This window comes from Balaenoptera ricei, chromosome 7 (assembly GCF_028023285.1).
Source record: "Balaenoptera ricei isolate mBalRic1 chromosome 7, mBalRic1.hap2, whole genome shotgun sequence".
Lineage (NCBI taxonomy): Eukaryota > Metazoa > Chordata > Mammalia > Artiodactyla > Balaenopteridae > Balaenoptera > Balaenoptera ricei.
Genome location: NC_082645.1, coordinates 121,833,620 through 121,860,073, shown reverse-complemented (window position 1 = coordinate 121,860,073; position 26,454 = coordinate 121,833,620). Strand labels below are relative to the sequence as shown.

Genomic DNA, 26,454 nt, shown 5'->3' with positions numbered 1-26,454 from the left:
GCTCGGCTCCACGGCGGCCTGCGCCGTGCTTCCGGGGATCCCACCAGCGAGCCGCCGGGGCAGCTAAAGCAGGCGCGAGCGGGCAGCAGGGCACCGGGGCGGGAGCGTGAGCCCGTCGTGCCCTCAAGCCGGCCGGCGCGGCCATCTTGCCGTACGGATGCCCCCCGCGCGCCATGTCTCCACAGGGCGCTGCCGGTCCGGGGCGCCCCCGCCCACCCCAGACGCCGCGAGCCGTGGGCTGCGCCCCGCCAGGTGCCGGGTATCCAGGGCGCGCCGAGGGCCGGGCCTGGCGGCCGGGCGGCGGGCGGCCGGGCGCCGCCATCTTGCCGTACGGCGGGAGCTGCGGGGCTGGCTCCCACGTCCCGCAGCCGTGTCGCCGCGCGCCCTCCCCTCGGGGCGGTCCCGCCCGGGGCTCGGCGCGGCGAGACGAGGGCCGGAGCCTGGCGGCGGCGCGGCGGCCCGAGGCCCGAGATGGTGATCTGCTGCGCGGCCGCGAACTGCTCCAACCGGCAGGGCAAGGGGGAAAAGCGCGCCGTCTCCTTCCACAGGTAACCGGGCCCCGCCCGCCGCCGCCGGCCCGCCGCCCGCGCGGCCCGCGGGCCACGCCCCCGCCCGGCCCGGCTCGGCCCGGCCCGGCCCCGCGGGGAGACTGAGGCCGCGCGGCCCGGTCGGACGCGGGGTCGCTCAGGGCGCGGGCCCCGGGCCGGTCCCGCGAGTGAGTCAGCGCGGCGCTGTGTGACCTTGGCCCGGCCGGCGTCTCTGGGCCGGGCGCCTCGGGCCACCGCGGCCGGCGGCTTCCATCCGTGGCCACCCGACCCCCGCGACCCTCGGCCGCCGGTGCGCGCCCCATGCCCACTCGGAGGCCGCCCGGCGCCCACGCCGCGGCCTCGGCAGCCCCTCCACCACCCCGTGGCCACCCTGCGCCCCATGGGTTCGGGTTGGCGCCGCCAGTCTCCAGAAACGGTGTGTTCTGGAATCGCGCTTCCTTCGGTCGGTTGTCGTCTTGCGTTTGCTGTGACTTTTCTGCTTTTTTCGTCGCGGGGGAGCCCGTCTTGATCTCTGCGATCAGAGATGTGGCCGAGCAAATGTGCCTCATGGATTAACACGCGCTCCAGACGCTGTGTCCTAGAAGGGGCCTCGCGGTCGGCCTCGGGGAAGGTAGCCCTGCCGCGCGGAGGTGAGTCCCGGGAGGTCCCTGGCAGCATCCAGCGTGGGGCCGGCCCAGCCCGCTCCTCGCCGGGGCTTAGCTGCGAGCCGTGGAGGGCTCCGTTCCGTGGGCGCCCACGGAAACCGGCCCGAGGCAGGGCAGGGACTGGCCTTCTCTCTGGCCTGGCCTGCTTCGTGAAGGCTCTGGAATTCAGCCCGTTACAGCGAGTCCTTTTCTACGACTTCCACGCTGGAGGTACCAGAACCGTGAGCAGAAGAAACTCCACCTTAAAAACCTCCTCCCGGATACTTTTCTGTTTTCCTTTTGATATTGCGGGATGGTGTTCAAGTTTTGAAAACCTGGAGGACATTTGTTGTGTAGTCTTACTGAAAGTTCATGGTGGTTTGCGTTAAGTCCTCAGTCGTTACAACCTATCAAGATAGTAACAGCAGGTTGTTTCAGCGGTCAGCCAGCATGCTTACTTGAGTTTCCTTCAGAGCCCTTAGTTTTGTTACTGTATTTGAAAACGGAGGCAAAGCATTGCAGAGAAGGCTGCTGTTGGCATTCATAATGGCCGAGGACGTGGGAACTGGGGGTGGAGGGGAGCTTCAGGTAACGGGCTCCCAAAGCAGTGAGGAAATTTAGAGGGTCCTGCTGCTTGGAGCTTCGTGAGGAGTTGGTGTCCCCGCGGTCCTGATCCCCAGCAGCGGCAGGTGGCTTAGGTGACCTCAAGTGCAGCAGAACAGCCCTCCGGAATGGCCGCCCCACTCCCACCCTCGTATGTGTAGTTTCGCCAGAGTTTTCTAAGTAGACATCTTGCCTGAATGAGAAAAAAAATGATCATTAACTGTCTTTTTCAGTATCTGCCAGGGACTGGTTGCTTTTCAGAGGGAGCCGCAGAGCCGTGGCTGTTGAGTCTCGCCTGCTCTGCGAGCTGGTCTCGTGTCCTCGGCTCCTCGAGCCGCAGCTGGGGCACGTGGGGGTGTCTGGGACGCTCTCCTGGCCTCTTGCTCCCATCTCTGCTGTCTGACGCTTGGCTTGACTTCTAAATGGGGTGGGGGGAGGGGCAACCATCTTCCTTTGAGCACCCCAAGTCCTGTATCCCAGGCACACCAGGAGGGTTGGCCAGCTATGAGCTTCTAGGAACTATTTCCAGGGCTTCCTGAAGCGTTTCCCGCTGTCGTGATGCCATCTGGTGCTGTCTCTCCAAGGACTCTGTATCCCTGCAGGGCATTTATCACAGCCTGGGAGGAGGTATTCACCTTCACTCTTTATCCACCCTACGGACTGTAAGCTTCTTAAGGGCAGACAGTGCGTCTTTCATCTTTCTATTTCAGTAATAAGTTGCAAGTAGAAGGTATTCCTTAGTTCTTTGTTAAGTTTTTAAATGGGTAAAGTCAGCACAGGTTTGGGTGTTTGCAAATACACTTGTTCTGCTTTTATAGTTGATAGTAGTAGGGGGAGGCACTTAATTATTTTTTTCTAATTTGTCATTTGTCTTGCAGATTCCCCCTAAAGGACTCAAAACGTCTGATCCAGTGGTTGAAGGCTGTTCAGAGGGATAACTGGACGCCCACTAAGTATTCTTTCCTCTGTAGTGAACATTTCACCAAAGATAGCTTCTCCAAGAGACTGGAGGATCAACACCGCCTGCTCAAGCCCACGGCCGTGCCGTCCATCTTCCACCTGGCTGAGAAGAAAAGGGGGCCCGGAGGCCATGGCCGCCCCCGGAGAAAGGACGCCAGGAAGGCCTCGGGGGGTCTGAGGGCACATGCAAGTGACATTGCCGACGGGAAGGCAGCTGCAGGGTCGTCGTCGTCGTCCTCGAGTGAAAGCCTGATGGCCAAGTCCGAGTCCCGCAAGCTGAAGCGGGGCGCGTCACAGGGCAGAACCGCAGCCAGGGCCACCCGGGAGGCCGCCGGTCCGCAGCGGGCCCGACAGCCTCTGGAAGGACACGCAGATGCCGGTCCGGCCTCCGCCACCGCGTCCGGCAGCCGGGGAGAAGCCAACGCTTGTGCTGTGGATGCCGGCGACGAGAACGCCACCTCCCCGGACGGGGACCTGGTGGACAGGAGCGGCATTTCCGTGGATGACTTTACCCCCCCGGGGTCCGGGGCCTGCAAGTTCATCGGCTCGCTTCATTCCTACAGTTTCTCTTCCAAGCACGCCCGCGAGAGGCCGGCCGTCCCCCGGGAGCCCGTGGACCGCAAGAGGCCGAAGAGAGACGCCGAGCCCGGCTGCAGCGGGAGCAGCCCGGGGCCCGACAAGGGGCCGGCGCAGAGCCCGCCACGCGCGCCCCCCACGGCGAGCTCATCGCTCACGGCCACGCCGCAGAAGCCCACGCAGGGCCCCTCGGCGCCTCCGACCGACGTGACCCCGAAGCCGGCGGCCGAGGCCGTGCAGAGCGAGCACAGCGACGCCAGCCCCATGTCCATCAACGAGGTCATCCTGTCGGCGTCGGGGGCCTGCAAGCTCATCGACTCGCTGCACTCCTACTGCTTCTCCTCCCGCCAGAGCAAGAGCCAGGTGTGCTGCCTGCAGGAGCAGGTGGAGAAGAAGAACGGCGAGCTGAGGGCCCTGCGCCAGAGGGTCAGCCGCTCGGACAGCCAGGTGCGCGAGCTGCGGGAGAAGCTGGACCGGCTGCGGCGGCTGAGCGTCCCCCACCTGAGCAGCCTGCTGGCCCCCGGCCGCGGTCAGTACCCGGGCCTGGCGCCCGCACGGCTGGGGTTCGCGAGCGCGGGGCCTGCGCCGCGCGGTGCCTCCCGAGAGGGGAGCCAGGCTGGCGAGCTCGCCTCGCCGGCTGGGCTCCAGGGCACTCGGGAGGTGGCTGTAGCTGGGAGCTTTAGCCGGTGAGCAAGGAGGGGTGGGAGACCCAGAACCACGGTGGTGGGGCCTGGACGGCTGGTCCTCCGCCCCACCGGGGTCCCTTCCTGTCGCAGACCTCCCGCAGACAGAAATTGCTGACGAGTTAGGGTTGAAACGTAAGCTTAGACAGACGCGGTGAGCCATTAGAAAGATCGCAGGAGACTCTTAAAATCACGAGGAGGTTCTTTCCAGTTGGGTTGTGATGAATATCCTGACGTTAAAGCACTTTGAACGTTAATAATAACTTTTTAAAAATTTTAAACACCTATTCGAGTAGAGTATGTTCTCTCGTAAGAACACTGCAGAAATATATCGGCTAAGAAGTGGTGAAAATTCTCCTTTCCCACTCACCTCCCCACTTTTATTCCTGGTTGCCGTTAAAATTTAGTGTGTAATCTTAGACTTTTTTTAATGCTTTTTAAAAAATATATTTATTTATTTGGCTGCGTCGGGTCTTAGTTGCGGCACGTGGGATCTTTAGTTGTGGCATGCGGGCTTCTTAGTTGCAGCATGCCAACTTTTAGTTGCGGCATGCCTGCGGGATCTAGTTCCCTGACCAGGGATCGAACCCAAGTCTCCTGCATTGGGAGCGTGGAGTCTTAGCCACCGGACCACCAGGGAAGTCCATATTTTTTTATGCTTTCACTTACACGTTTTTGTGTCTATTATACAAATAGGTTGGATATATATTTCACACATTACTGCTTATGTTTCTGCTTTTCCTCCTAGTCTACTATTTATTTCTTGTAGAATCAGTTCTGAGGTTAGTATCTTTTGCCTGTTACGTGTATAAAGGTGGAAACCATTTTCCTACCACGTCGTGCGTTTAGTCTGCATCAGCGTTTGTCTTCCAGGTTGTAACTAACACTGCAGGTGAGAGAAGGCTCCAGTGTGTGACAGGCTGTTCAGGGCTTCCTGGACCCCCCGGGTCAACAGCCATCAGCACAACCAAAAACAAAAGCACAGCCCAAAGCCATCCCGATGTACTGGTCAGAGTTACACGCTACATCCTCCTGTTACTTCAGAGTGTTTTTTGTAGTTTCTCGTACCTGGTATTACTTCTTGGTACCTTTTTCTGCTCCTCTTGGTCAGACGCCCCAAAGTTTGTCACTATTGCAGGTCTTTCCAAACAGCCTGCATTGATCAGGTCTCCGTTGTTGTTTCTGCTTCCTTCTTCCTGACTTCTTTTTGCTTTCTTGGGTTTTATAGCTGTTCTGGCTCCTGGAGGGAAGTGCATAACGTCTTCGGGGACAGTTAATGTTTCCCGGTACCTGGAGTGGAGGCTGGATCCCTCCTTCTGTCCCTTTGGCTCTGCGCCACAGACCCGCCTCCTGTCGCTCTCCTTGCCCTTAGTTTCTAAAGAGTTTGTAATTTCAGTCTTGATTCTCTCTAACTTGAGTTGTTTAGGAGGGTGTTGTGGTTTTCAAGTGGATGGATTGGGGGAAGGGAGTTAATTTTTTGTGTTATTGTTAAGGTTCAGTGACTTAAAGATACATGCTTTATAGAATCTTCTGAGGTTTCATTGTGGCTCAGTACGCTCTGTGTTTGTGACTGTTTCCTTACAGCTTGAGAAGAATGTGTCCTGTCCATCGATTGGTTACATTGTTCTGTCGGGCTGAGGCTGGATCTAGCTTATTTTATTGGTCAACTGATCTGTTTCCAAACTTATTGTATCCACTGATCTGTTGATTTTTAAGAGGTGAGGTAGGTCTGTCACTGTGATTCCTGAGGTGCCATTGCTTCTTGAATGTTCAGTTTAACTGTATTTATAGACCGTGTTATTAGATACGTGAGTATGCCTGCGTGTTACCAAACAGAAAAGCCTATTTTGTCCCATTTAAAGTTTTACTTGTCTCCTTATTTTCAACCTTTTTATATCCCTTTATTTTGTAGCTATATTTTAGCTCAATCTGAGAGCCTTTATATATATATATATATATATATATATATATATATATATATATAAAGTAATTTAATCCATTTACAACTGGGATTATTGATAAATTGAAACTTGGGCCTGCCTCTTAATTTTATTTTTTAATTTGTTAGGCTTTCTCATTGCTTCTCTTTCTATTCTGATGGGTGTCTGTCAGCCTTCATCCTGTCTTTCTGTAAATGCTTGAGTTGATCGGCTCCTGTGCCCCCTCCCCCAGTGCAGGTCGTCTCTGATCTGAGCTCTGTATCCTCATCTCCCCAGTAGATGCACGTACACGTGGTATTGGTTACTTTATTCACCATGATTTATTGTTACCAATTTTTCCCTCTTTTGGGGAAATAGTTAATGATTTGGGGGGAGCTCAAATGACAGAGAAATTTTGAGAGGAATCCAGTTTGAGATGCTTCATAGGTGCTGATGCCAGAAAGCCAGCACCCAGCCTCTTGAGGTTGCATGTGTGTGCCTGCAGAGGCGGGGGAAAAAGGTGTTGTAGAAAGGGGGGTGCTTTGCTGGGCTGCAGCAGCTCTGATCAGAATGGAGAAAGGATGGCTGACTCGGCCACATGGGGTCACTGGTGACCACAGTCTCCGTGGAGTGGTGGGAATGGAGCTGGGTGTAGAGCCGGTGAAGGGAGGGGCCGGTGAGGGTGGCTGGGGACCAGGCACTTTAAGAGGTTGAGCTGTGGGGACAGTGGGCAGTAGCCAGAGGGGAGCACGGCTCCACAGGGAGGTTTTGTGTGTCGGATGGGGACGAGGGAGCAGGTGTCTGCTGGGGCCCAGATGGGCAGGGAGAGCCGTGAGGACGGAGGGGAGCGCGCTGGGCCCTGAGGAGGGGCGGGGGGGGGTGCTGCACCTCTGCTCCCGGGCTCCCTGGGGTGCAGGGAGAGGCTGCAGGAGGAGCTGGGCCGGGGCAGTGGGAGGGGCGGGAGGGAGAGAGGCCACCCAGGGCCCCGCTCAGCGCCACGGTCACCGCCTGCGGCTCTCCTTGGCGTCTGCTCCCTTGACCGTTCCCGGTGTGCTTATGACTTCGTTCATCGGTGAAGGAACCTTCTGGTGGTTTTATAGGGTGTGTTGAAGGGACTGTACACTTGTTTATTCAGTCCATGACCTTCAGCCAGTCCCATTTTTTTGGACAGAGTCCCTGAAGCAGAGAAGCCCGGCCAGTGGGCCTGCAGGTTCCGGGCTCTGGGAAGTTTGCCCTCCAGAAAGCTGGTGCTGAGTGGCATTCCCACAGGATGGGGCGCTCTGTCCCCGAGCCCGTGCTGAGTCCAGGCATCATGCTGCACCAGGCCGCGTTGCTGGCCTTTCTGTGAACCAGTGAGGATGAACATCTTTCCATGTTCATCCCCTCTCCGTCCTTCCCTGCCCGTGCCATTCCCGCCTTGCTCACTGACCTGTGAATGTCCCTGATATGACAAGGATGTCCACTATCAAGTGTGATTCAGCCATGCCCTCAGTTTTAATTTAATACTTGCTCCAAAAATATCTCAGTTTTCTTCCCGCTCTTTTATTCATTATACAGACAGTTCTTGAGCTAATCTGGAGTTTTAAAAGCTTTTTATTGTGGAAATCTTGAACATGTACAAATTAAGCAGAAAAGTATAATAACTCCCTTGTACCTACCCCTTAGCTTCAACATTTATCAGTATTCTGATATTCTTATTTCATCTATATTTCTACCTACTCCCTACCTTCCATTGATTATTTTCTGATTAATAGAGGTTTTTTTTAGGAAAGTTTGAGATTTACAGAAAAATTCAGCAGATAGTACAGGAAATTCCCCCACAGTTGCCCCTGCTACTAACATCTTGCATTTCCACTTGTGTTAGTGTGGTTCGTTCATTACAAGTTATGAACCCATATACATACGTTGTTATTAACTAAGTCCACAGTTTACATTCAGGTTCGCTGTCTTATACTTGGATTTTTTTCGTCCACTGACAAACCATTGTTAACAAGAAAGAATATCTTTCAAAGATACAAATCTCAAGAGGATTTTATTTAAGACCAACTCAGTAGAATGAAGTAAAAGATTCGGTGGGTAGAAATTTTGTGATTTCAAACCATTGAAGATGAATCATTGCTGGGCAAGAAAAACACGGCTGGGAAAGGGACAAAAAGAGGAATCTTTCAAACAAACACAAACACAGGAGCACCGGCCTCCCCACTGAAGGCCTGGGGAGGAAGGCGACCACTGCACGCGTCTGAGTCCCGGCCAGGGTCTGTGCGCCCCTGGAGATGCTTGGGCAGGTCAGCCCGCAGGACGCCTTATACTTGGATTTTGACAGATACATAAGCACATGTATCCTCATTACAATATCATAGAGTATTTTCACTGCCCTAAAAACCTCTCCGTCCACTGTTCATGCCTTTCCTCCCAATCCTTGGCAGTCACTGATCTTTAGACTGTTTCTGTAGTTTTGCCTTTTCTAGGCTGTCGTGTGATTGGGATGTCTGGTTGCTATGAACCAGAGCATGCAGCCTTTTCAGGGTGGCTTCTTTCACTTAGTATATATTTAGGGTTCCTCTGTCGTTTTATGGCTTGATAGTTCATTTCTTTTTTGTTGTTGTTCCTTTTCTTATATTGAGTTAAAGTACAAATAACAAAAAATTTATCTTCTTAACAGTTTGTCAGTGTGCAGTCCAGTGGCATTAAATACATTCACGTTGTTGAGCAGCCGTCACCACCACCCATCCCCATAACTCATGTAAATCTGAAACTCTATACCAGCTAAACAATATCCCTTCCTCTCCCCTCGCCTAGCCATTGCCAGCCACCATTCTACTTTCTGTCTCCATGATTTTGACTCATGTAAGTGACATGGTACAGTATTTGTCCGTCTGTGATTAGCTGTTTAATTAGCCTGGTGCCCACAAAGTGCATCCATGTTGTAGCATACTGCAGAATTTTCTTCCGTTGTGTGGATGGACCACATTTTGTTTAGCCACTCATCCATCAATGGACATTTGGGTTGCTTCCACCCACTGGCTCTTGCGAATAATGCTGCTATGGATGTGGGTGTACAAGTGACTTTTCAAGACCTGACTTTCAATTCTTTCAGGTGTATACCCAGAAGTGGGATTGCTGGTTCATATGGTAGTTCTGTGTTTAATTTTTTGAGGAACTTCCGTACTATTTTCCATAATGAATACACCACGTTACATGCCTGCCGACAGCGCACAAGAGTTGCCGTTTCTCTGCATCCTTACCAGCACTTGTTTTCTGTGTTTTTGATAATAGCCATCCTCATGGGTGTGGGGTGATATCTCACTGTGGTTTTCATTTGCATCTCTCTAATGATTAGTCACGTTGAACATCTTTTCATGTGTTTATTGGCCATTTGTATATCTTCTTTGGAGAAATGTCTGTTCAAGTCCTTTGCCCATTTTTCAATCAGGTTATTTGGGTTTTTTTGTTGTTTAGTTTTAGGAGTTCTCTATATAGTCTAGGTATTGATCTCTTATCAGAAATATGATTTGCAAATATTTTCTCCCATTCTGTAGGTTGCCTTTTTATCGTGTGAATATTGCCTTTTGATATACAAATTATAGCAATTTTCTTAAACTCCAGTTTGTCTATTTTTTCTTTTGTTACCTGTACCTTTGTTGTCATATCCAAGAAATCATTGTCAAGTCCAGTGTCGTGAAGCTTTCATCCTATGTTTTCTTCTAAGAGTTTTATTACTTTAGGTCTTACGTTTAGGTCCTTCATCCATTTTGAGTTAGTTTTTACATATGGTGTTAGATAACCATATACCGGACCAGTTAGAGCCCACCTTCATTCTTTGGCACGTGGATGTCCAGCTTTCCCAGGACCGTTTGTTGAAAACACTGTCCTTTCTCCACCGAATGGTCTTAGCACTCTTGTCAAAAATCATTTGACCATATATGTGGGGGTTTATTTCTGGCTTCTCTCTTCTGTTCCGCTGGTTTATATACGTCTTCATGCCAATATCACACTGTTTTGAATTACTGTAGTAAGTTTTGAAATCAGGAAATGTGAGTTCTCCAGTTTTGTTTTTTTTCAGGATTGTTTTGGCTATTCTCAGTCCTTTGAGATTCCATATGAATTTTAGGATGGTTTTTTTTATTTCTGCAAAAAACATTGGGATTTTGAGAGAGAGAGCACCGAATCTGTAGATTGCTTTGGTTAATATTGACGTTTAACAATATTAAGCCTTACACTGCATGAGTATGGGATGTGTGTCCATTAATTTATGTTTTCTTTAATTGCCTTCTGAAGTGTTTTGTAGTTTTCATTGTACAGGTCTTTCACCTCCGTGGTTAAGTTAATTTCAAAGTATTTTATTCTTTTTGATGCTATTATAAATGGGATTGTTTCTGTAATCTCCTTTTCAGATTGTTCATGTTCATGGTTTGTGTATAGAAATGCAACTGGTGTTTGTGTGTTGACTTTGTATCTTGCTAATTTGATGAATTCATTTATTAGATCCAACAGCTTTTTTTTTTTTTTCCTAAAGGATTACCAAATTACCTTAGCTGGCTCACCATGAATCACCATGGGTTTATTGATGTTTTGTTTTGTTTTGTTTTTAATTGAAGTATAGCTGATTTACAATATTGTGTTAGTTTCAGGTATACAGCAAAGTGATTCAGTCTTTTTTTTTTCCAGATTATTTTCCATTATAGGTTGTTACAGGATATTGAATATAGTTCCCTGTGCTATACAGTAAATCCTTCTTGCTTATTTATTTTATATGTAGTAGCATATATCTGTTAATCCCATAGTCCTAATTTATCCCTCCTCCCCTCCCTTTCCCCTTTGATAACCAGAAGTTAGCTTTCTATGTCTGTGAGTCTGTTTCTATTTTATATATAGATTCATTTCTATTATTTTTTAGATTCCACACATAAGTAATATCACGTAATGTTTGTCTTTCTCTGTCTGACTTATTATGTTATTTTCTAGGTCCATCCATGTTGCTGCAAATGGCAGTATTTCATTCTTTTTTATGGACAAGTAATATTCCATTGTGTACATATATACCACATTTCTTTTTAAACCATTTGTCTGCTGATGGGTACTTGGGTTGTTTCCATGTCTTGGCTATTGTAAATAGGGCTGCTAGGAACATTGGGGTGCATGTATCCTTTTGAATTAGAGTTTTCATCTTTTCCAGATATATGCCAAGGAGTGGGATTGCTGGATCCTATGGTTGCTCTATTTTTAGTTTTTTAAGGAACCTCCATATTGTTTTCCATTGTGGCTACACCAATATACATTCCCACCGACAGTGTAGGAGGGTTCCCTTTTCTCCCCACAGTCTCCAGCATTTATTATTTGCAGACTTTTTGTTGATGACCATTCTGACCGGTGTGAGGTGATACTTCATCGTGGTTTTGATTTGCATTTCTCTAATAATTAGCAGTGTTGAGCACCTTTTCATGTGCCTGTTGGCCATTTGTATGTCTTCTTTGGAGAAATGTCTTTTTAGGTATTCTGCCTATTTTTGGATCGGGTTGTTTGTTTTTTGATATTGAGTTATATGACCTATAATCTAATAGCTTTTTTGTGCAGTGTTTAGGATTTTCTACATATGAGGTCGTGCTATCTCAGATAATTTTACTTCTTACTTTCCAATTTGGATTCCTTTTATTTCTTTTTCTTGCCTAATTGCTCTGGCTAGAACTTCGAGTACTATGTTGAATAGAAGAGGTGAGGTGGGCAGCCTTGCCTTGTTCCTGATCTTCGAGGAAAAGCTTCAGTCTTTCATCACTGATTATTATGTTTGCTATGGGCTTTTCATATATGGCTTTTATAGTGTTGAGGTAGTTTTCTTCTATCCCTATTTTGTTGAGTGTTTTTGTCATGGAAGAGTTTTGAATTTTGTCAAATGCTTTTTCTGCATCGAGATGATCATGTGTTCTTTTCCCTTCATTTTGTTGGTGTGGCATATTACACTGATCGATATTTGTATGTTGAACTATGCTTGCATTCCAGGAATAAATCCCACGTTGTCACAGTATGTAATTCTTTAATATGATGCTAACTTCAGTTTGCTAGTATTTTGTTGAGGATTTTTGCATCAGTATTCAGAAGGAATATTGGCCTGTAGTTTTCTTTCCTTGGAGTATCTTTGTCTGGCATTGGTATCAAGGTTATTCAGGCCTCAATACAATGAGTTAGAAATGTTTCCTCCTCTTCAATTTTTTTGGAAACGTTTGAGAAGGATTGTTGTTAGTTCTTCTTAAAATGTTCAGTAGAATTCACCAGTGAAGCCATCAGGTCCAGGGCTCATCTTTGTCAGGAGGTTTTTGATTACTGATTCAATCTCCTTACTAGTTGTAGGTGTATTCAGCTTTTCTATTTGTTTGTGATTTAGTCTTAGTAGGTTTTGTGTTTCTAGGAATTTGTCCATTTCATCTAGGTTATCCGGTTTGTTGGCATGCAATTGTCCATAGTCCTTTCATAGTCCTTTTTAGTTCTGTAGAATTAGTAGTAGTGTCCCTACTTTCATTTCTATTTTTAGTAATTTGAGTCTTCTCTCTTTTTTTCTTCGTGCATCTAGCTAGAGGTTTGTTGAATTTGTTCATCTTTTCAAAGATGGTTCTCCTATTTTTAAATTAGGTTGTTTTATTATTGTTTTAAGAGTTCTTTGTGTATTTTGGGTACAAGTCCTTTTTTGTTTTACTTCTTTATGTAATAAAGTTAAATATATGAAAATATATGGGATAGAAATGGTAGGAAAAAACCAAACATGGGTTAGGAACATGAATTTTTCTAAAACTAGGATCCAAAGAAGGAGGCAGGGAAGGTGACGAGTGCAGCTTTTAGGCAGGGTGGGGGGCGTCGGAGGGGTTGGTAGGGGTTGGCTAATATAGCCTCCCAGTCTGTAGCTTGTCTTTTTATTCTCTTTTTATTTTATTCTCTTAACAGCATCTTGCAAAACAGAAATTTTTAAGTTTAATAAAGTCCTTATCAGTTTTTTTCTTACATGGATTGTGCTTTTGGTGTTGTATCTAAAAACTCATTGCCAAGTAAGGTCACGTAGATTTTTTCCTGTGTCTCTTTAAGGAGTTTTGCACTTTAACGTTTTACATCGAGGCCTGTGATCCATCCTGAGTTAATTTTTGTAAAAGGTGTGAGGTCTGTGTCTAGATGCTTTTTTCAGTCCAGTCATCCAGTTCCAGCACCATTTGTTGAATAGACTGTTCTTTCTCCGTTGTATTGCCTTTGCTCCTCTGTAAAAAATCAGTTGCCTCTGTTTGTGGTGGTCTAGTTCTGAACTCTGTTTTGTTCCACTGATTGATATATCTGTTCTTTCGCCAATACCACGTTTTATTGATGATTGTAGCTCTATAATAGGTCTTGAAATAGGGTACTGTGAGTTCTCCAACTTTATTCTTTTCCATCAGTACTGTGCTGGCTATTCAGGGTCTTCTGCCTCTCCATATGAACTTTAGAATCAGTTTGTCGGTATCCACAAAATGATTGATGAGATTTTGATTGGGATTGTGTTGAATCAATAGATCAAGTTGGGCAGAATTGACCATCTTAACAATATTGAATCTTCCAATCTAGGAACATAGAATATCCATCCATTTATTTAGATCTTCTTTTATTTCTTTCATCAGTTTTGTAGTTTTCCTTATAAATCTTTACATATTCTGTTAGATTTGTACTTAAATATTTCCTTTTTTTGGCAGAAGTATAAATGTTATTTTTTTTTTTAAATTTCAAATTCCAGTTGTTTATTACATATTCTGTTAGATTTGTACTTAAATATTTCCTTCTTTTTTTGGCAGAAGTATAAATGTTATTTTTTTTTTAATTTCAAATTCCAGTTGTTTATTGCTAGTATATAGGAAAACAATTGACTTTAGTACATTAGCATTATATCCTGCAACCTTGCTATAATTGCTGATTAACTCTAGTAGTTTTTTTGTGGATCCTTTAGGATTTTCTACAGACAGTCATGTCATCTGAGAACAAAGGCAGTTTTATCTTTCTGTCTCACTCTGTGCACCTTTTATTTCCTTTTCTTCTCTCACAGCATCAGCTGGACCTTCCAGTTCATTGTTTGAGTGGGGAGGGGACATCCGTGCCTTGTTTCTGATCTTCGTAGGGAAGCTTTGAGTTTCTCACCATGAGTATGGCATTAACTGTAGCGTTTTTTTGGTTTTGGGGGGGTTTTTTGGCCACACCATGCGGCTTGCATGATCTTAGGTCCCTGACCAGGGATTGAACCTGCACCCTCCCCTCAGCAGTGAAAGCACGGAGTCCTAACCACTGGACTGCCAGGGAATTCCCATCTGTAGGGTTTTTTAAATAGACATTCTTTATCAAGTTGAGGAAGTTCCCCCTTTATTCCTAGTTTATTGAGAGTTTTTTCATGAAAAGTGATTTTGTCACTTTTTCTGCATCCATTGATATGATCATTTGAGTTTTCTTCTTTAGCCTGTTGATGTGACGGAGTGTATTAACTGATTTTAGAGTGCTGAACCAGCCTTGTATACTGGAATAAACCCACATGGTCATGGTGTATAATTTTTTTTTTTTTTTTTTTTACGTTGTTAGATGCCATTTGCTCGTGTTAAGGAGTTTTGCATCTATGTTGATGAGAGATATTTGTAGTTTTCCTTTCTTGTAATGTCTCGGTCTGGTTTTGGAATTAGGGTGATGCTGGTCTCAATTGAATGACTTAGGGGGTAGTCCCTCTGCTTCTGCCTTCCAGAAGAGATTGTAAAGAAGAGGTAAAATGTTTTCCTTAAGTGTTTGGTAGAATTCACCAATATTCTAGAAACCCATCTAGGCCTGGTACTTTCTGTTTTAGAAGGTTATTAATTATTGATTCAATTTCTCTAATAGAGATAGGCCTATTCAGATTATCTATTTCTCCTGGTATAAATTTTGCTAGTATGTGTCTCTTAAGGAATTGATCCATTTCACCTAAATTATCAAACTTGTAGGCATAAAGTTGTTCATAGTATGCCTTTTTAACCTTTTAATGTCCATGGGATAGTAGTGATGTTCCTCTTTTATTTATAATATTAGTAATTTGTGTCTTCTCTCTTTTTTTCCTTAGTTAACCAGGCTAGAGTTTTATCAATTTTATTGATCTTTTTGAAAAACCAATCTTGGATTTTGTTGATTTTCTTTTTTTCCCTGTTTTCAATTTCATTAGTTTCTGCTCTAATTTTTTTCCTTTTCTTCTGCTTGCTTTCAACTTAATTGCTTTTCTTTCTCTACTTTCCTAATGTGAAAACTTAGATTATTAATTTCAGATACTACTTTTCTAATATACATTTCCCTCTAAGTATTGTTTTTTCTGCGTCCCACAAATTTTGATAAGTTCTATTTTCATTTCCATTTAGTTTAAGTGTTTTTTATTTCTCTTGAGGCTTCCTTCTTGACCCACTTTGTTCTTAGACGTGTCTTGTTTAATCTCCAAGTATTTTGGAATCTTTCAGGTATCTTGCTGTTACTGATTTAATTCCAGTGATCTGAGAACGTATTTTCTATGATTTCTGTTCTGTTAAATGTGTTAAGATGTGTTCTGTGGCCCAGAATGTGGCCTGTCATGGTGAATGTTTCTTGTGAGCTTGAGCTTGAGCAGAGTGTGTGTTCTGCTGTTGTTGATTGAACTAGTGGTTAGTCAGGGATCTTTAGAGAAATAGAACCAGTAGTGTGTGTGTGTGTGTGTGTGTGTGTGTGTGTGTGTGTGTGTGTACACAGAAATTTATTACAGGAATTGGCTCCCACCATTATGTATGGCAAGCTCGAGAACTAGGAAACCCTGTGGAGTAATTCAGTCCCTGTTCAAAGGCCTGGGAGGGGGTAGGGAAGTCCTGGTCCATCTGAAGGCCCCAGGACAGGAGATGGTGCCCCAGCTAAAACAGAGAGAGCAAGTTTGCCTCTCTTCAGCCTTTTTATTCTGTTGAGGCCCTCAAGGCCCACCCACACTGGGAGGGCCATCAGCTTTACTGAGTGCACCAATTCAGATGCTAATCTCTTCTGGAAACACCTTCACAGACACACCCTGAAATGTTTTACCAGCTAGTTGGGCATTCTCTTAGCCCAGTCAAGTTGACACCTAAAATTAGCCACCATAGTGGTCCATAGAGATCAGTTATATTCAGTTGATTGATGAGTTCATCTGTGTCCTTGCTGATTTTCTGCCTGCTGGATCTGTCCTTTCCTCGTAGTGTGTTGAAGTCTCCAGCTGTGATAGTGGGTTTGTGTATTTCTCCTTGCAGTTCTGTCGGGCTTTGTCTCATGTATTTTGATGCTCTGTTGTTAGGTACATAAGCATTGAGGATTATTAATCTTCTTGGAGACTTGGCCTCTTGGTTATTATATACTATTGCTGCTCTTTACCCCTGGTAATTTTTCTAGTCCTAATGTCTGCTTTCCGGCTATTCCAGCTGTCTTTTGATTCTTGTCAGCGTGATATATCTTTCTACATCCCTTTACTTTTAATCTGTCTTTATATTTAAGGTGGGTCTCTTATAGACAACATATAGTGGGTCTTTTTTTTTTTCAATCTGCTCTAATGGTCTCCATCTTTTGATGGGTGGTCTTAGGCCACTCAAATATAAACTGGTCATTGCTTCAGCTGGATTGATGTCTATCATGTTTGTGACTGCTTTCCATTTGCTTCTTTTGTTTTCTTCCTCTCCTTTTCAGCCTTCTCTGTTTTTAATTGAGCATTTTATTTGATTTCATTTTCTCTCCTTTCTTAGCATATCAATTATACTTCTTTTAAAAAAGTTTTTTAGTGGTTGTCCGAAAGTTTGCAATATACATTTACACCTAATCTGTGTCCACTTTCAAATAACACTACACTGCTTCACAGGTAGTGTAGGTGCCTTTAACAGAGTGTGCCTTATGAAATTGCTGTCATTCATTTCACTTATGCTATAATCACCCTGTTACTACTAAAAATTTGAACAAACCTTTGTCTATTGTGTCAATTAAGAATAAGAAAAGGAAGCATTTTATTTTTACCTTCATTTATTCCTTCTCCTATGCTCTCTTCTTTATATAGATGTGAGTTTTCTGACCTATATCATTTTCCTTCTCCCTGAAGAACTTTTAATATTTCATGCAGGGCATGTCTGCTGGCAGTGAATTCTCTCAGTTTTTGTTTGAAAAAGTCTTTATTTCCTCTTTACTTTTGAAGGATAGTTTCACTGGATGTAGGACTCTACACTTTTCCTGCTTGCATGTCTTCTAACGAGAAGTCCACTGTAATTCTTATCGTTTTAACTCTGTAGATGAGGTTTTTTCCCCTCTGGCCTCTTTCAAGATTCTCTGTCTTTCGTTCTCTGCAGTCTGAATATGATATGCCTAGATGTAGATTTTTTGGTATTTATTGTGCTTGGTATTGTCTGAGCTTCCTGGATCTGTGGTTTGGTGTCTGTCATTAATTTTGAAAAATTCTCAGCTCTTTTTACTTCACATATTTCTTTATCTCCTTTCTTCTTCTCTATTCCTATCATGCATACGTATCACTTTTTTATTGTTGCACATTTCCCTGATATTCTGTTCTCGTTCTTTTTTCTTTTTGCATTTCAGTTGGGGAAGTTTCCATGGACATATCTTCAGATTCTCTCTTTCCTCAGCCTTGTCCATCAGTGTTTTTGATTATTTGTCCACATTTCCTCTCTCCTCTGATGTTACTCATCTCTTCTTGCATGGTGTCCACTTTTTCAGTTAGCATCCTTAGCATATTAATCTGATAATTCCAGAATTTCTTCCATATCTGAGTCAGGCTCTGTCTCTTCAGACTGTGTTTTTTTTTTTTTTTTTCTTGCTTTTTAGCATACCATGTAATTTTTTGGAGAGGTGGATATGGTGTCATGTATCACAGTGGAAACTGACATAGATGGGCTCTCCGCTTGAAGTGTCACCATAACCTGACTAGCGATTGGGCAGCGTCTCATCTCTCCTGCAGCTGCAGCTGTACGTACCAAGTCTTCAGATTCCTCCGTGTCCTTATTTTTTGTCTCCCCTCTTGTCTTTGGGTTTCTCTGAAGACTGTTTTCATAGAGTCCGTACCTTGGGGCATTTTCCCCTGTAATCCTGTTGTTAGCTGGAGCCCTGAGTAGCGGTGAGGGGGAAGGGAAGCATTTTATAATCTTATGATTAAATTTCAGCCTTTTAGTGGCCTGTATTCCTGGGCTGTGACCTTCACAAGTGTTTCTTCCCCTTCTTTCCCCTCCCTGGGGTAAGACCGGAAGGCCAGCGGGCCGAGTGGGGAAGAGCCCTTCCCCCAGGTGAGATCAAGCTCTGGTGAAGTCTTTTCACTGCAGAACAGGCCTTTGTTTTGGAGAATGCTCTGGGCTTATTTCAACATGGTTCCCTTCCCCTACCCCTGCCAAGGACCCAGGTGATTTTTTCTTGGCTTTTTGTGATGAGAACTTGGTGGGTTTCTGGAAATGAACGCCGTGGAAGTGCGGGGCCTACAGGACTGTGGCCCCACAGATGCTTACTCTCTCAGTCTCGCGCACTCAGCCCAGCATCTGGTCCAGGGTTCCCGCCATCTTCTGCTCCAGGTGAGCACGTTTCTGCAGGTTTGGGGGAGACATCTGTGGCCGCACTTCTCTGATGGGTCCAAGGACAGTCATTGATTTTCAGTTCTTTCAGTGTTTTTCTTGTAAAGACAGGAGTTATGACTTCTAAGCTCTACGTGTCAGAGTGGAAGATGGCGGCCCCTCCCCTGTTGAGTTTAATTTGCGGGAAAGCTGCCCATTTTAGTAACTGCCACCTTAACAAATTCACTTATTAATTCTAATAGTTTCTCAGTTGAGACTTTTGGATTAACTAGATAACCAACCATAACATTTATCCGCAAATAATAATAATTTGGCCTCTTTTTATGTCTTTTGTATTTTATAGAAAATATGCTCTATTTTCTGTCATTTCCTTTTTCCCCCTGTGTGCATGGGTGCCTTTCCATTTCCTGGGTGATGAAGTGAAGGCCTTGCCATCGTTTTAAAAGAACAGTTTCCCCTGGTGTGCCCGTCCAGTGGGAACCAGCCGGACCATGTGTGCTGCGTGTATGCCCTCTCTGCCTGGGACAGTCAGCGCTGGCTGGGCCACCTGGGCTCTGCACCCTATGTGTGTGCAGTTGGCGTCATTTTCTCTGTGCCCTGGCGGGAATGCTGGCATCAACGCAAAGCGATGTGGGCGTGGGTGGCACCAGGAAGGCATCGGTCCCTAGGTCCCAATGGACGGGTGTGCTCATTTCCTGCCCCTGGGGGTCCTGGGCCTGTACACTGCTGACACATTTGCCAGGAGACACAGAAGGGAACACGGCAGGAGTTTCCAGAGTGTGTGTTCCAGAAAGAGCCTTTGCTGCGTGCTTGGCCCACGTGCTTTCCCTGTTGAACAGGGCAGTCCCCTCTGGTCATCAGTGGGAGCAGCGGAGGGTGCAGGCCCCACTCCTGGCTCTGTTCCACACGGTTCGCCCCTCTGGCCTGTCTGACTTTCATAAATTCACCTTGACCTCCAAAGCCCCTCTCAGCTCTAAGATTCGGTCGTCTCTGGTCTGTCCTTGTCTTCCACTTTCTCCTGAGGAATCCCCTTTTATCATGGAACTACAGTTCCCAGAATGCATCCTTCAGGTTTGGCAGTCACTTCCTGTCGAGCTGCTAACAGCCAGGTGCAAACATTTCCCGTGTATTGGCAGAAAACAACCTTGAAGAACCTTGACGGTGTCTGGAGGGTAGAAAACTTAGGGATGGGTAAGCCTGCTTTCACTGTCTTGAGCCAAAAAAAATGAAAATTTAAATTTCTTGGAGAAAATTTAAATTTTTGTTTTTGCGTTTGGGTTGAGATCTTAATAAAAGAAAAATCAAATCGGGGGAAAAAAATGCATAGAAAAACCTGTCTGGTTCACTTGAAGAGGTTGAAAGTGGCAAGTAGGCTAGATTTCCTATTTATTATACTTCTCATTTGTTTGACTTTTAAATTCATTTTGTTTTTGTTTCTCTAATGAAGTATAACTTAGAGTTAAATACACAAATCTTAAGGATATAGTTGGATGGATTCTGGCATATGTATAGGCTCATGTCACTTGACCTTCGGATCTTAGAAGTATCCTGTTGGTCTTTCTGCCCTGCAGCACTTCAGTGCACACAAGGAGCTGGTGGTGGCAGCTCGGCGTGGGGGCGGGGGCGGGGCAGCCAACCTTCGGGGACTTGCCCACGCCCACCTGTTGACTGTTGTCCACGGTGAAGTTCATTACGATTAAGAGCAAGTGACAGCAGCCCAGGAGGACTGGATTTGAAGCGTTTCTCGGAGCAGAGCCAGGTGTCGGACCTTCTGGGTTGTAACCGTGCGCTCGGGCCGCACCAGGAGTCTCCTGACGTTTATTTAACAGCGTGCCCCTTCCTTTCCAAGCAAGCGCTCCATTTCTACTCACAGTATTTCTTCTGGCTTTTAAAAGAAGAGTCATCTTAGAATTTTCTAGTCTTTTTTACTATGCAGTCTTATAAACACACTGCTGCCCCTTCCACTTTCTCAGTGTGATGACAGTGTCCATCACAGGTGAGCTCCGTGCTCAGCGACAGCCGACACCTGAGCGAGGGTTCTGTTTCCCGAGGACTCAAGGAACCTCGGCTCGGGAAGGCTCCACATGGCCTCGTGGGCACCATCCGGCCCTGCCGAGTCCGCGGATGAGCGCGTGTGGGGCTGAGTCTCCTGGAGGCGGGGAGCAAGGCCCTCAGCAGTCACCCCACCCTGCCTGCTCTTCCCGAAACACCCTGCCACCCTCTGTCCAGGGGCCTGTGCCTGGCTGAGTCCGCCTCTTTGGTGGTTCTGACCCGTGCTGGTGGCAGTGTCCACCTTGGCTTGTGTGGCCCACACCGCCGCCCTGACAGTGCCAACCCCCCAGGACGCCAGCCGCACCTGGACTTCTCCCCCCGCCTCCCCCCCCCACCTTCTGTCCTCATTCACTCCCTAACCTACGTCACATCTTAAGCCTCGCTTCCCATGTTCTGGTTTTGGCGACTCTCCTCCAGGTGTCTGACTTCCACCCTCAGTCCCCTTGGCCACCTCCCTGGTCCCCATCCCCGGGACTGGTCAGCCCCGCCTTTCGCCTCACCTGGCTGCGGTTTGCACACCCAGCTCCTCCTCTGCCTGAGCCTGGTGGGTGGTAGCCTTCGCTCAGACCCGGCCCGGGGCCGCTACCCCGGAACGAGGAGGGCAGGCGGGACCAGTGGTGGTGGGCCGCCGGCCAGCGCTGCCATCTCGTCCCACGACCCTGCAGGTGTACACCGCGCGGTCCGGGCCCGCCTCAGGCCCCCCAGCCCAACTCTCCCGGGACGAGCTGGGCTCTGCGTATGTCGGCCAGCCGCCCCCATGCCCCGTCCCACCCATTCGAGAGCAGCTGGGCTCTTGTCCCTTCAGAGGACCCTCCGTGGAACCCTTTCCCACCTGTGCTCCTCCTGTCTCGTCTCCGCGTCCCTGAGGCAGTTCCTGCGTCTTGCTGGAGTTTCTTATAAAAACATCCTCTCTTGCCTCCTAGCAAACAAGGGTGCAGTGGAGACCCCCCAGGCCCATCTTTAATCCGTCTTTGCTCCGCCTCCCCCCACCTTCCAGGTGCCGGTGTTGCGGCGAGTCCCTGGGCCCCTGGGGGCTGGGGACGGCGGAGCACCCCTGCAGTAGACTTCACCGTCTCTGCTGCCCCGTTCTCCCGCTGGACCGGCTGTGCTCTCCTCCTCGTGGACCGCCACAACCGCGTCCTTACAGGCCTCTCCCGGCAGGTCCTGGGGCTGTTCCTCCTGCACTGTTCAGGCTGCTGGTTTCGTGCTGACATCAGGGCAGCGGGCCTGTCCGTACGCGGGCAGCGTCCCTGTGTCCAGAGCAGCTCCCTGTGCATCTCAGACAGTGCAGAAAGCTCCTTCCTCACTTAGAAACCCAGCTGAGGGCAGCTGCAATGTCCCTTGACACTCTGGAAGCCATTGGTTCAGGTTGCGGGGGGGTCGCTGGTGTCACCAGCCTCTCACTCAGGCTGGAAGAGAGAAGGGACGAGAGGCCACGAGGGGGGCACTCACGGGCCCTGACCCTGGGGCCAGGGGAGCGCCGGGCCCTCCACAAGCCCTGTGTCGTGAGGCCAAGGCTGTGACAGCTCATGGACCGGGACCGCTGGGGACGAGGGGGTGGGACTCACCACAGCCTGTTCTTGTTTTAATTTGAACACATGTTTAGAAACCGGGATATTTTACCCCCAAAGTCAATATTTCTGGTTTCTCTTAAAATACCAGAATACCTGCAACAGAGAGCCCGTCCTTGCGGGGCAGCAGTCCGCCTGCGGGGACCCGAGACCCAGGAGGCGAGGCCGCCCCATGCTGCTGTCGCACAGCCAGCAGGCCAGGGAAAGGCGGGCGTCTCTGCTTTCTTTTGATGCCTGTTTGTTTCACGGAAGTTTCACCTCCTAACGTTTCTACTGAGGTAGCATTTACATGAGTGAGACAGCTTAGGTGTCCCCTGGATGAGGTTTGACGGGTGCAGACCCCTCAGCCAGCTCCCCTGGGCTCTTTTGTGCCTCCTGACTCCCCTCCCGTAGATCTGCGGGCCTGATCTAGACGTTCTTACAAGTGGAGTCGTGGAATGTGTACGTTTTTGTGTCTGGCGTCTCTTTCGTGACATGTTTTTAAGGAATATCTGTACTGTTTTAATTTCTAGTCTCTCATTGTGATCGGACAGTATGGTGGGAACTCTTTTCAGTTTTTGAAACTTACAGGTTTTCTCTGACCCCTTATAAGGTAAGTCTTCATGAGTCTTTCAGAGGAACTTGAAGGAGTATCCTTTAGTTTTAAGCTACAAAGTTCAGTGTATGTCAGAACCACCTCATTAATTATATTGTATAGGCTTTCTATTTCATTATTTGAATATTATTCACTTGGACATAGAGAGACATGAATGGAGATTTCCTTTAGTTTCTTTCTATCAACATCTGAGCGTCTTCAGTAATTTCTGCTTTATAAACATTGCTGCCGGCATTTGGTGCATGCGTATTCACACATAATCTCCATGGTGACCTGCGCCCTTCGCATTCTGAGAAGCTGTTCCTTGTCTGCTTGAATGCGTCTTGGCTTGAACTTCATTTTACCTGATTTTAGGGTCATGACGCCTGATTTCCTGCTGCTTGCCTTTGTATCTCTTGTTTACAGCAAGTGTTGAGGATCTTGCTTTGTGATTCATTCTGAAGAGCTTTTTCTTTCAACATGTGACTTCAGGTGTGTTTGGTGTTAGTTCTTAGTGCTTTATAGTGTGCCTGCTGTGTTTTGTTTTTAAAGTAAATCTTTCCCGCATGGTCTGTTCTTGGTTGGGCAGCCTCGGGGCCACGGACTCTCCATGAGGGACCGGCCGGCCTGCCCTGCCCCCCGGGCTCCCACTCCTCCCGCGGTCTCTGTGTGCGGCTGGGGCACCCCCCACCCATGCCCTGTGCTCACCTCTGCTGTCCCGTGGAACATGTTCAGGACTTACGGCAACTCCTCTGCCACCATCTCCCATCGCCTTTTGGGGAAGTCTGTCTTCTAGGAACACCCTCAGGGAGAACTCACAGGACAGCATTCCCTGAGTGTTGAAAACTGGCCTTTCCAGTGCTGTCAACCGGAATGTGGCGTGAGTTCCTACCTAATTTTAAATTTTCTACTAAACGTATTAAAAAGGTAAAGAGAAACAAGTGAAGTTAACTTTAGTAAATTATTTAACTCAATATTATATAAAACATTATTATTTCAACGTGTAACCACCAATACTTGAAAATTGCTGATTTACGTGAAGTTCCTTTTTTTGGACTGAGTTTTTGAAATTCAGTGCGTGTCTTACACTTAGAGCGTGTCTCAGCGGACCAGCCGCCTTTCACAGGCTCAGTGTTGGATGGCCCGGCCTGTACCTGGACGGCAGGCAGGGCTCTGGTGGCCTCAGGACCCTCGGACCCGCGTCCCCTCCCCGCGTCCCTGGGGAGCCCCCCCCGTGTCGCGGTGCAGAGTGCTGCCCTGCTTTCTCTGTGGGCCTGCCCTTCCGGCCTTTCCTACAAACCGGATCGCGCACCGAGTGGCCTTCAGCGTCCGCCTTCCCTCGCTCAGCCTGCATTTCCAAGGTCGTCCACGTTTTCAAGGTCGTCCTCATCTAGAGCTTCCCTCCTTTTTTTAAAAAAATTTTATTAGATTTATTTATTTTTGTTTGCCTTGGGTCTTCTTTGCTGCGCGCGGGCTTTCTCTAGTTGTGGCGAGCGGGGGCTGCTCTTGGTTACAGCGCACAGGCTTCTCATTGCGGTGGCTTCTCTCCTTGCGGAGCACGGGCTCTAGGTGCACGGGCTTCAGTAGTTGTGGCACGTGGGCTCAGTAGTTGTGGCACGCGGGCTCAGTAGTTGTGGCTCGTGGGCTCAGTAGTTGTGGCTTGTGGGCTCTAGAGCGCAGACTCAGTAGTTGTGGCACACGGGCTTAGTTGCTCTGCGGCGTGTGGGATCCTCCCGGACCAGGGCTCGAACCCGTGTCCCCTGCATTAGCAGGCAGATTCTTAACCACTGTGCCACCAGGGAAGCCCAGAGCTTCCCTCCTTTTTGTGTCCAAGTTGCACTCCGTGTCTGCGTGATCTGTTGATTCCCTCGACGTTGGAGGACATTTGGGGTGTCCCAGATGAGCCTCGTGTTCAGGTCTCGGGTGGGCGTGTTTCCGTCTCTCTCGGGTGCTCCGAGGGCAGGATTGCCGCCCGGTCGTGGCTTCCTACCCTTTGTGCCGCCTCCCTCGCGGCCGCGGGGGCCACCCTCCTCTACCACCAGCTGCTTCCTGCAGCCAGAGGCCTCGGCCCTTCTGCTCAGACCTCCAGGCTCTGCTCAGAGTCAAGGCCGGAGCCCTTCCAGGGGCTCACAAGGCTCTCCCAGCCGGCCCTCCCCAGCCACGCTGGCTGCCTGTTCCTGCCCAGCAAGGCCAGCCCGCCTTGTGTCTGCGGGAACTTGTGTCTGCAGCTTGTCCGCCCCCCCGAGCAGCAGTCGGCTCCAGTCCCCAGCGCGGGCTCTGCTCCCCGCCCACCAGGGGCCAAACTTGCCCCGCTTAGTAAGATCGCAGAAGGTCCCCACAGCCCCCAGGTCCCTTTCTGGCTCATCACCTAGTGTCCGGGAGGTTCCGCCCCTTCTACTTCTCCTTGTGTCCAGCCGGCTCCCCTCGCCGGGACGAGTGTCTGTCTCCCGTCCGCTGGCTGCTGGGCCCCTCTCCCTGGACGATCGTGTGGCACGTCGCACGGGTGAATGAATGAGCCATGCGTCCCCGAGAGTCAGCAGCAGCAGGGTCTGCTGGAGCCCAGACTGATGATTCGGAAGCTCTGTTCTTTGCTTCCATCAAAGATTGTAACTAGAAGCCTGATGTAAATTTCTTTTGCTGTCTAATTATGAAGGTTTGATGAGTCAAGCCTCCGGTGTTGCCATCCTCGCTTTCTAACTTTCCACGGGCAGTTTGAAAAGGAAGTACCGGAAGAGATAGCCAGGTTGGAGAAGAAGGGGAGTTTCACCCCGCCCCACCCCGCGAAGCCTGCCCGTTTTTTGCCTCGTGAGGCTCAGAAGTCACAGGTGTGAGTCCCTGTTCCCCACCCTCTGGTTTGCGCCGCATGCCCAGGCCTGGCCGGGAGCTCGGCCTTCCTCCGTGGTCCCCAGTTGTTCTTAGATGCTGTCTGTCGCTTCTCCACCACCAGAGCCCTTCGAGCTCCTTTTCCCCTGGGTGTCATTCTCCCAGACTGCTTTCAATCTAGTCGAAGGTTGTGTGATTTTAGAGGCCGAGATGCTTCCGGAACTCCCGTCCCCTTGGTGTGTGTGACTGGGGAGCGGGTTCCTTTGCTCTGGCATTTTGGAGCTTGTTGATAGAACCCAGAAATCAGTAGTGTGGCCTTGGGAATTCCCTGGTGGTCCAGTGGTTAGGACTCCGCACTTCCACTGCCAGGGCCCCGGGTTCGACTCCTGGTAGGGAAACTAAGATCCCGCAAGCCCCGTGGTGCGGCCAAGAAAAAAAAGTAGTGTAGCCTCCCACGCGGCTCAGCTGACACCGGCCTCTCTCCTCTTCTGCTTTTGCTTTGTATTGCTTGCACTGTTTGCCTGAAAGCACTTGGGTTTGAGGCGTGACAGGGTGTGGGAAGCAGGCGTACCAGGAGGAGCACTTTGGCTGCATCTGGGACTCAGACCACCTGTCCCTGTGCCCCCGGTGGGCCAGGTGCGGGCGCCAGCCCCGCCTTCCCGTGGTCTCAGGGCGAGTCCACCGTACACGGCGGGCGTGAGAATCGCGTGAGCCCGTTTCTGAAAAGCTGCTCAGCAGCACGTGGTCCTTAGTCAGCCTCCATCCCCTGACTGCTGGCCGGTAGGACTGGGGCGTGGGGCTGGGCTTGCTGCCTGGGGGCCCCTGGCAGTGGGAGCGGCCACCTGACCCTCGCCCGCGGTCCTGTCGCTGGGGCCTTGCCACCTGGCTCCTCCCCATTCAAGGCCTTGCTGTCGTCCTTCACTCTTCAGTGACGGTGGGTCCTTCTGAGGGTCCTTTCCGTCTGGGTA

At 48.6% G+C, this 26,454-nt stretch overlaps 1 protein-coding gene across 3 annotated transcripts in view; it reads left to right on the top strand.

Moving 5' to 3' along the window:
• Positions 1–351: 351 nt before the first annotated feature.
• Positions 352–26,454, top strand: part of THAP4 (THAP domain containing 4) — a 41,909-nt gene continuing 15,806 nt past the window's right edge. Inside the window, exons 1-2 of one of the 3 annotated variants that reach the window (XM_059929179.1) lie at positions 352–548; positions 2,653–3,839. In XM_059929179.1, coding sequence (XP_059785162.1) covers positions 472–548; positions 2,653–3,839 — 1,264 coding nt within the window. In that variant the 5' untranslated portion in view covers positions 352–471. Of the gene's footprint in view, positions 549–759; positions 964–2,652; positions 3,840–19,564; positions 19,658–26,454 lie in introns of those variants that run through there. The other 2 variants (XM_059929180.1, XM_059929181.1) reach the window with 2 other exon arrangements.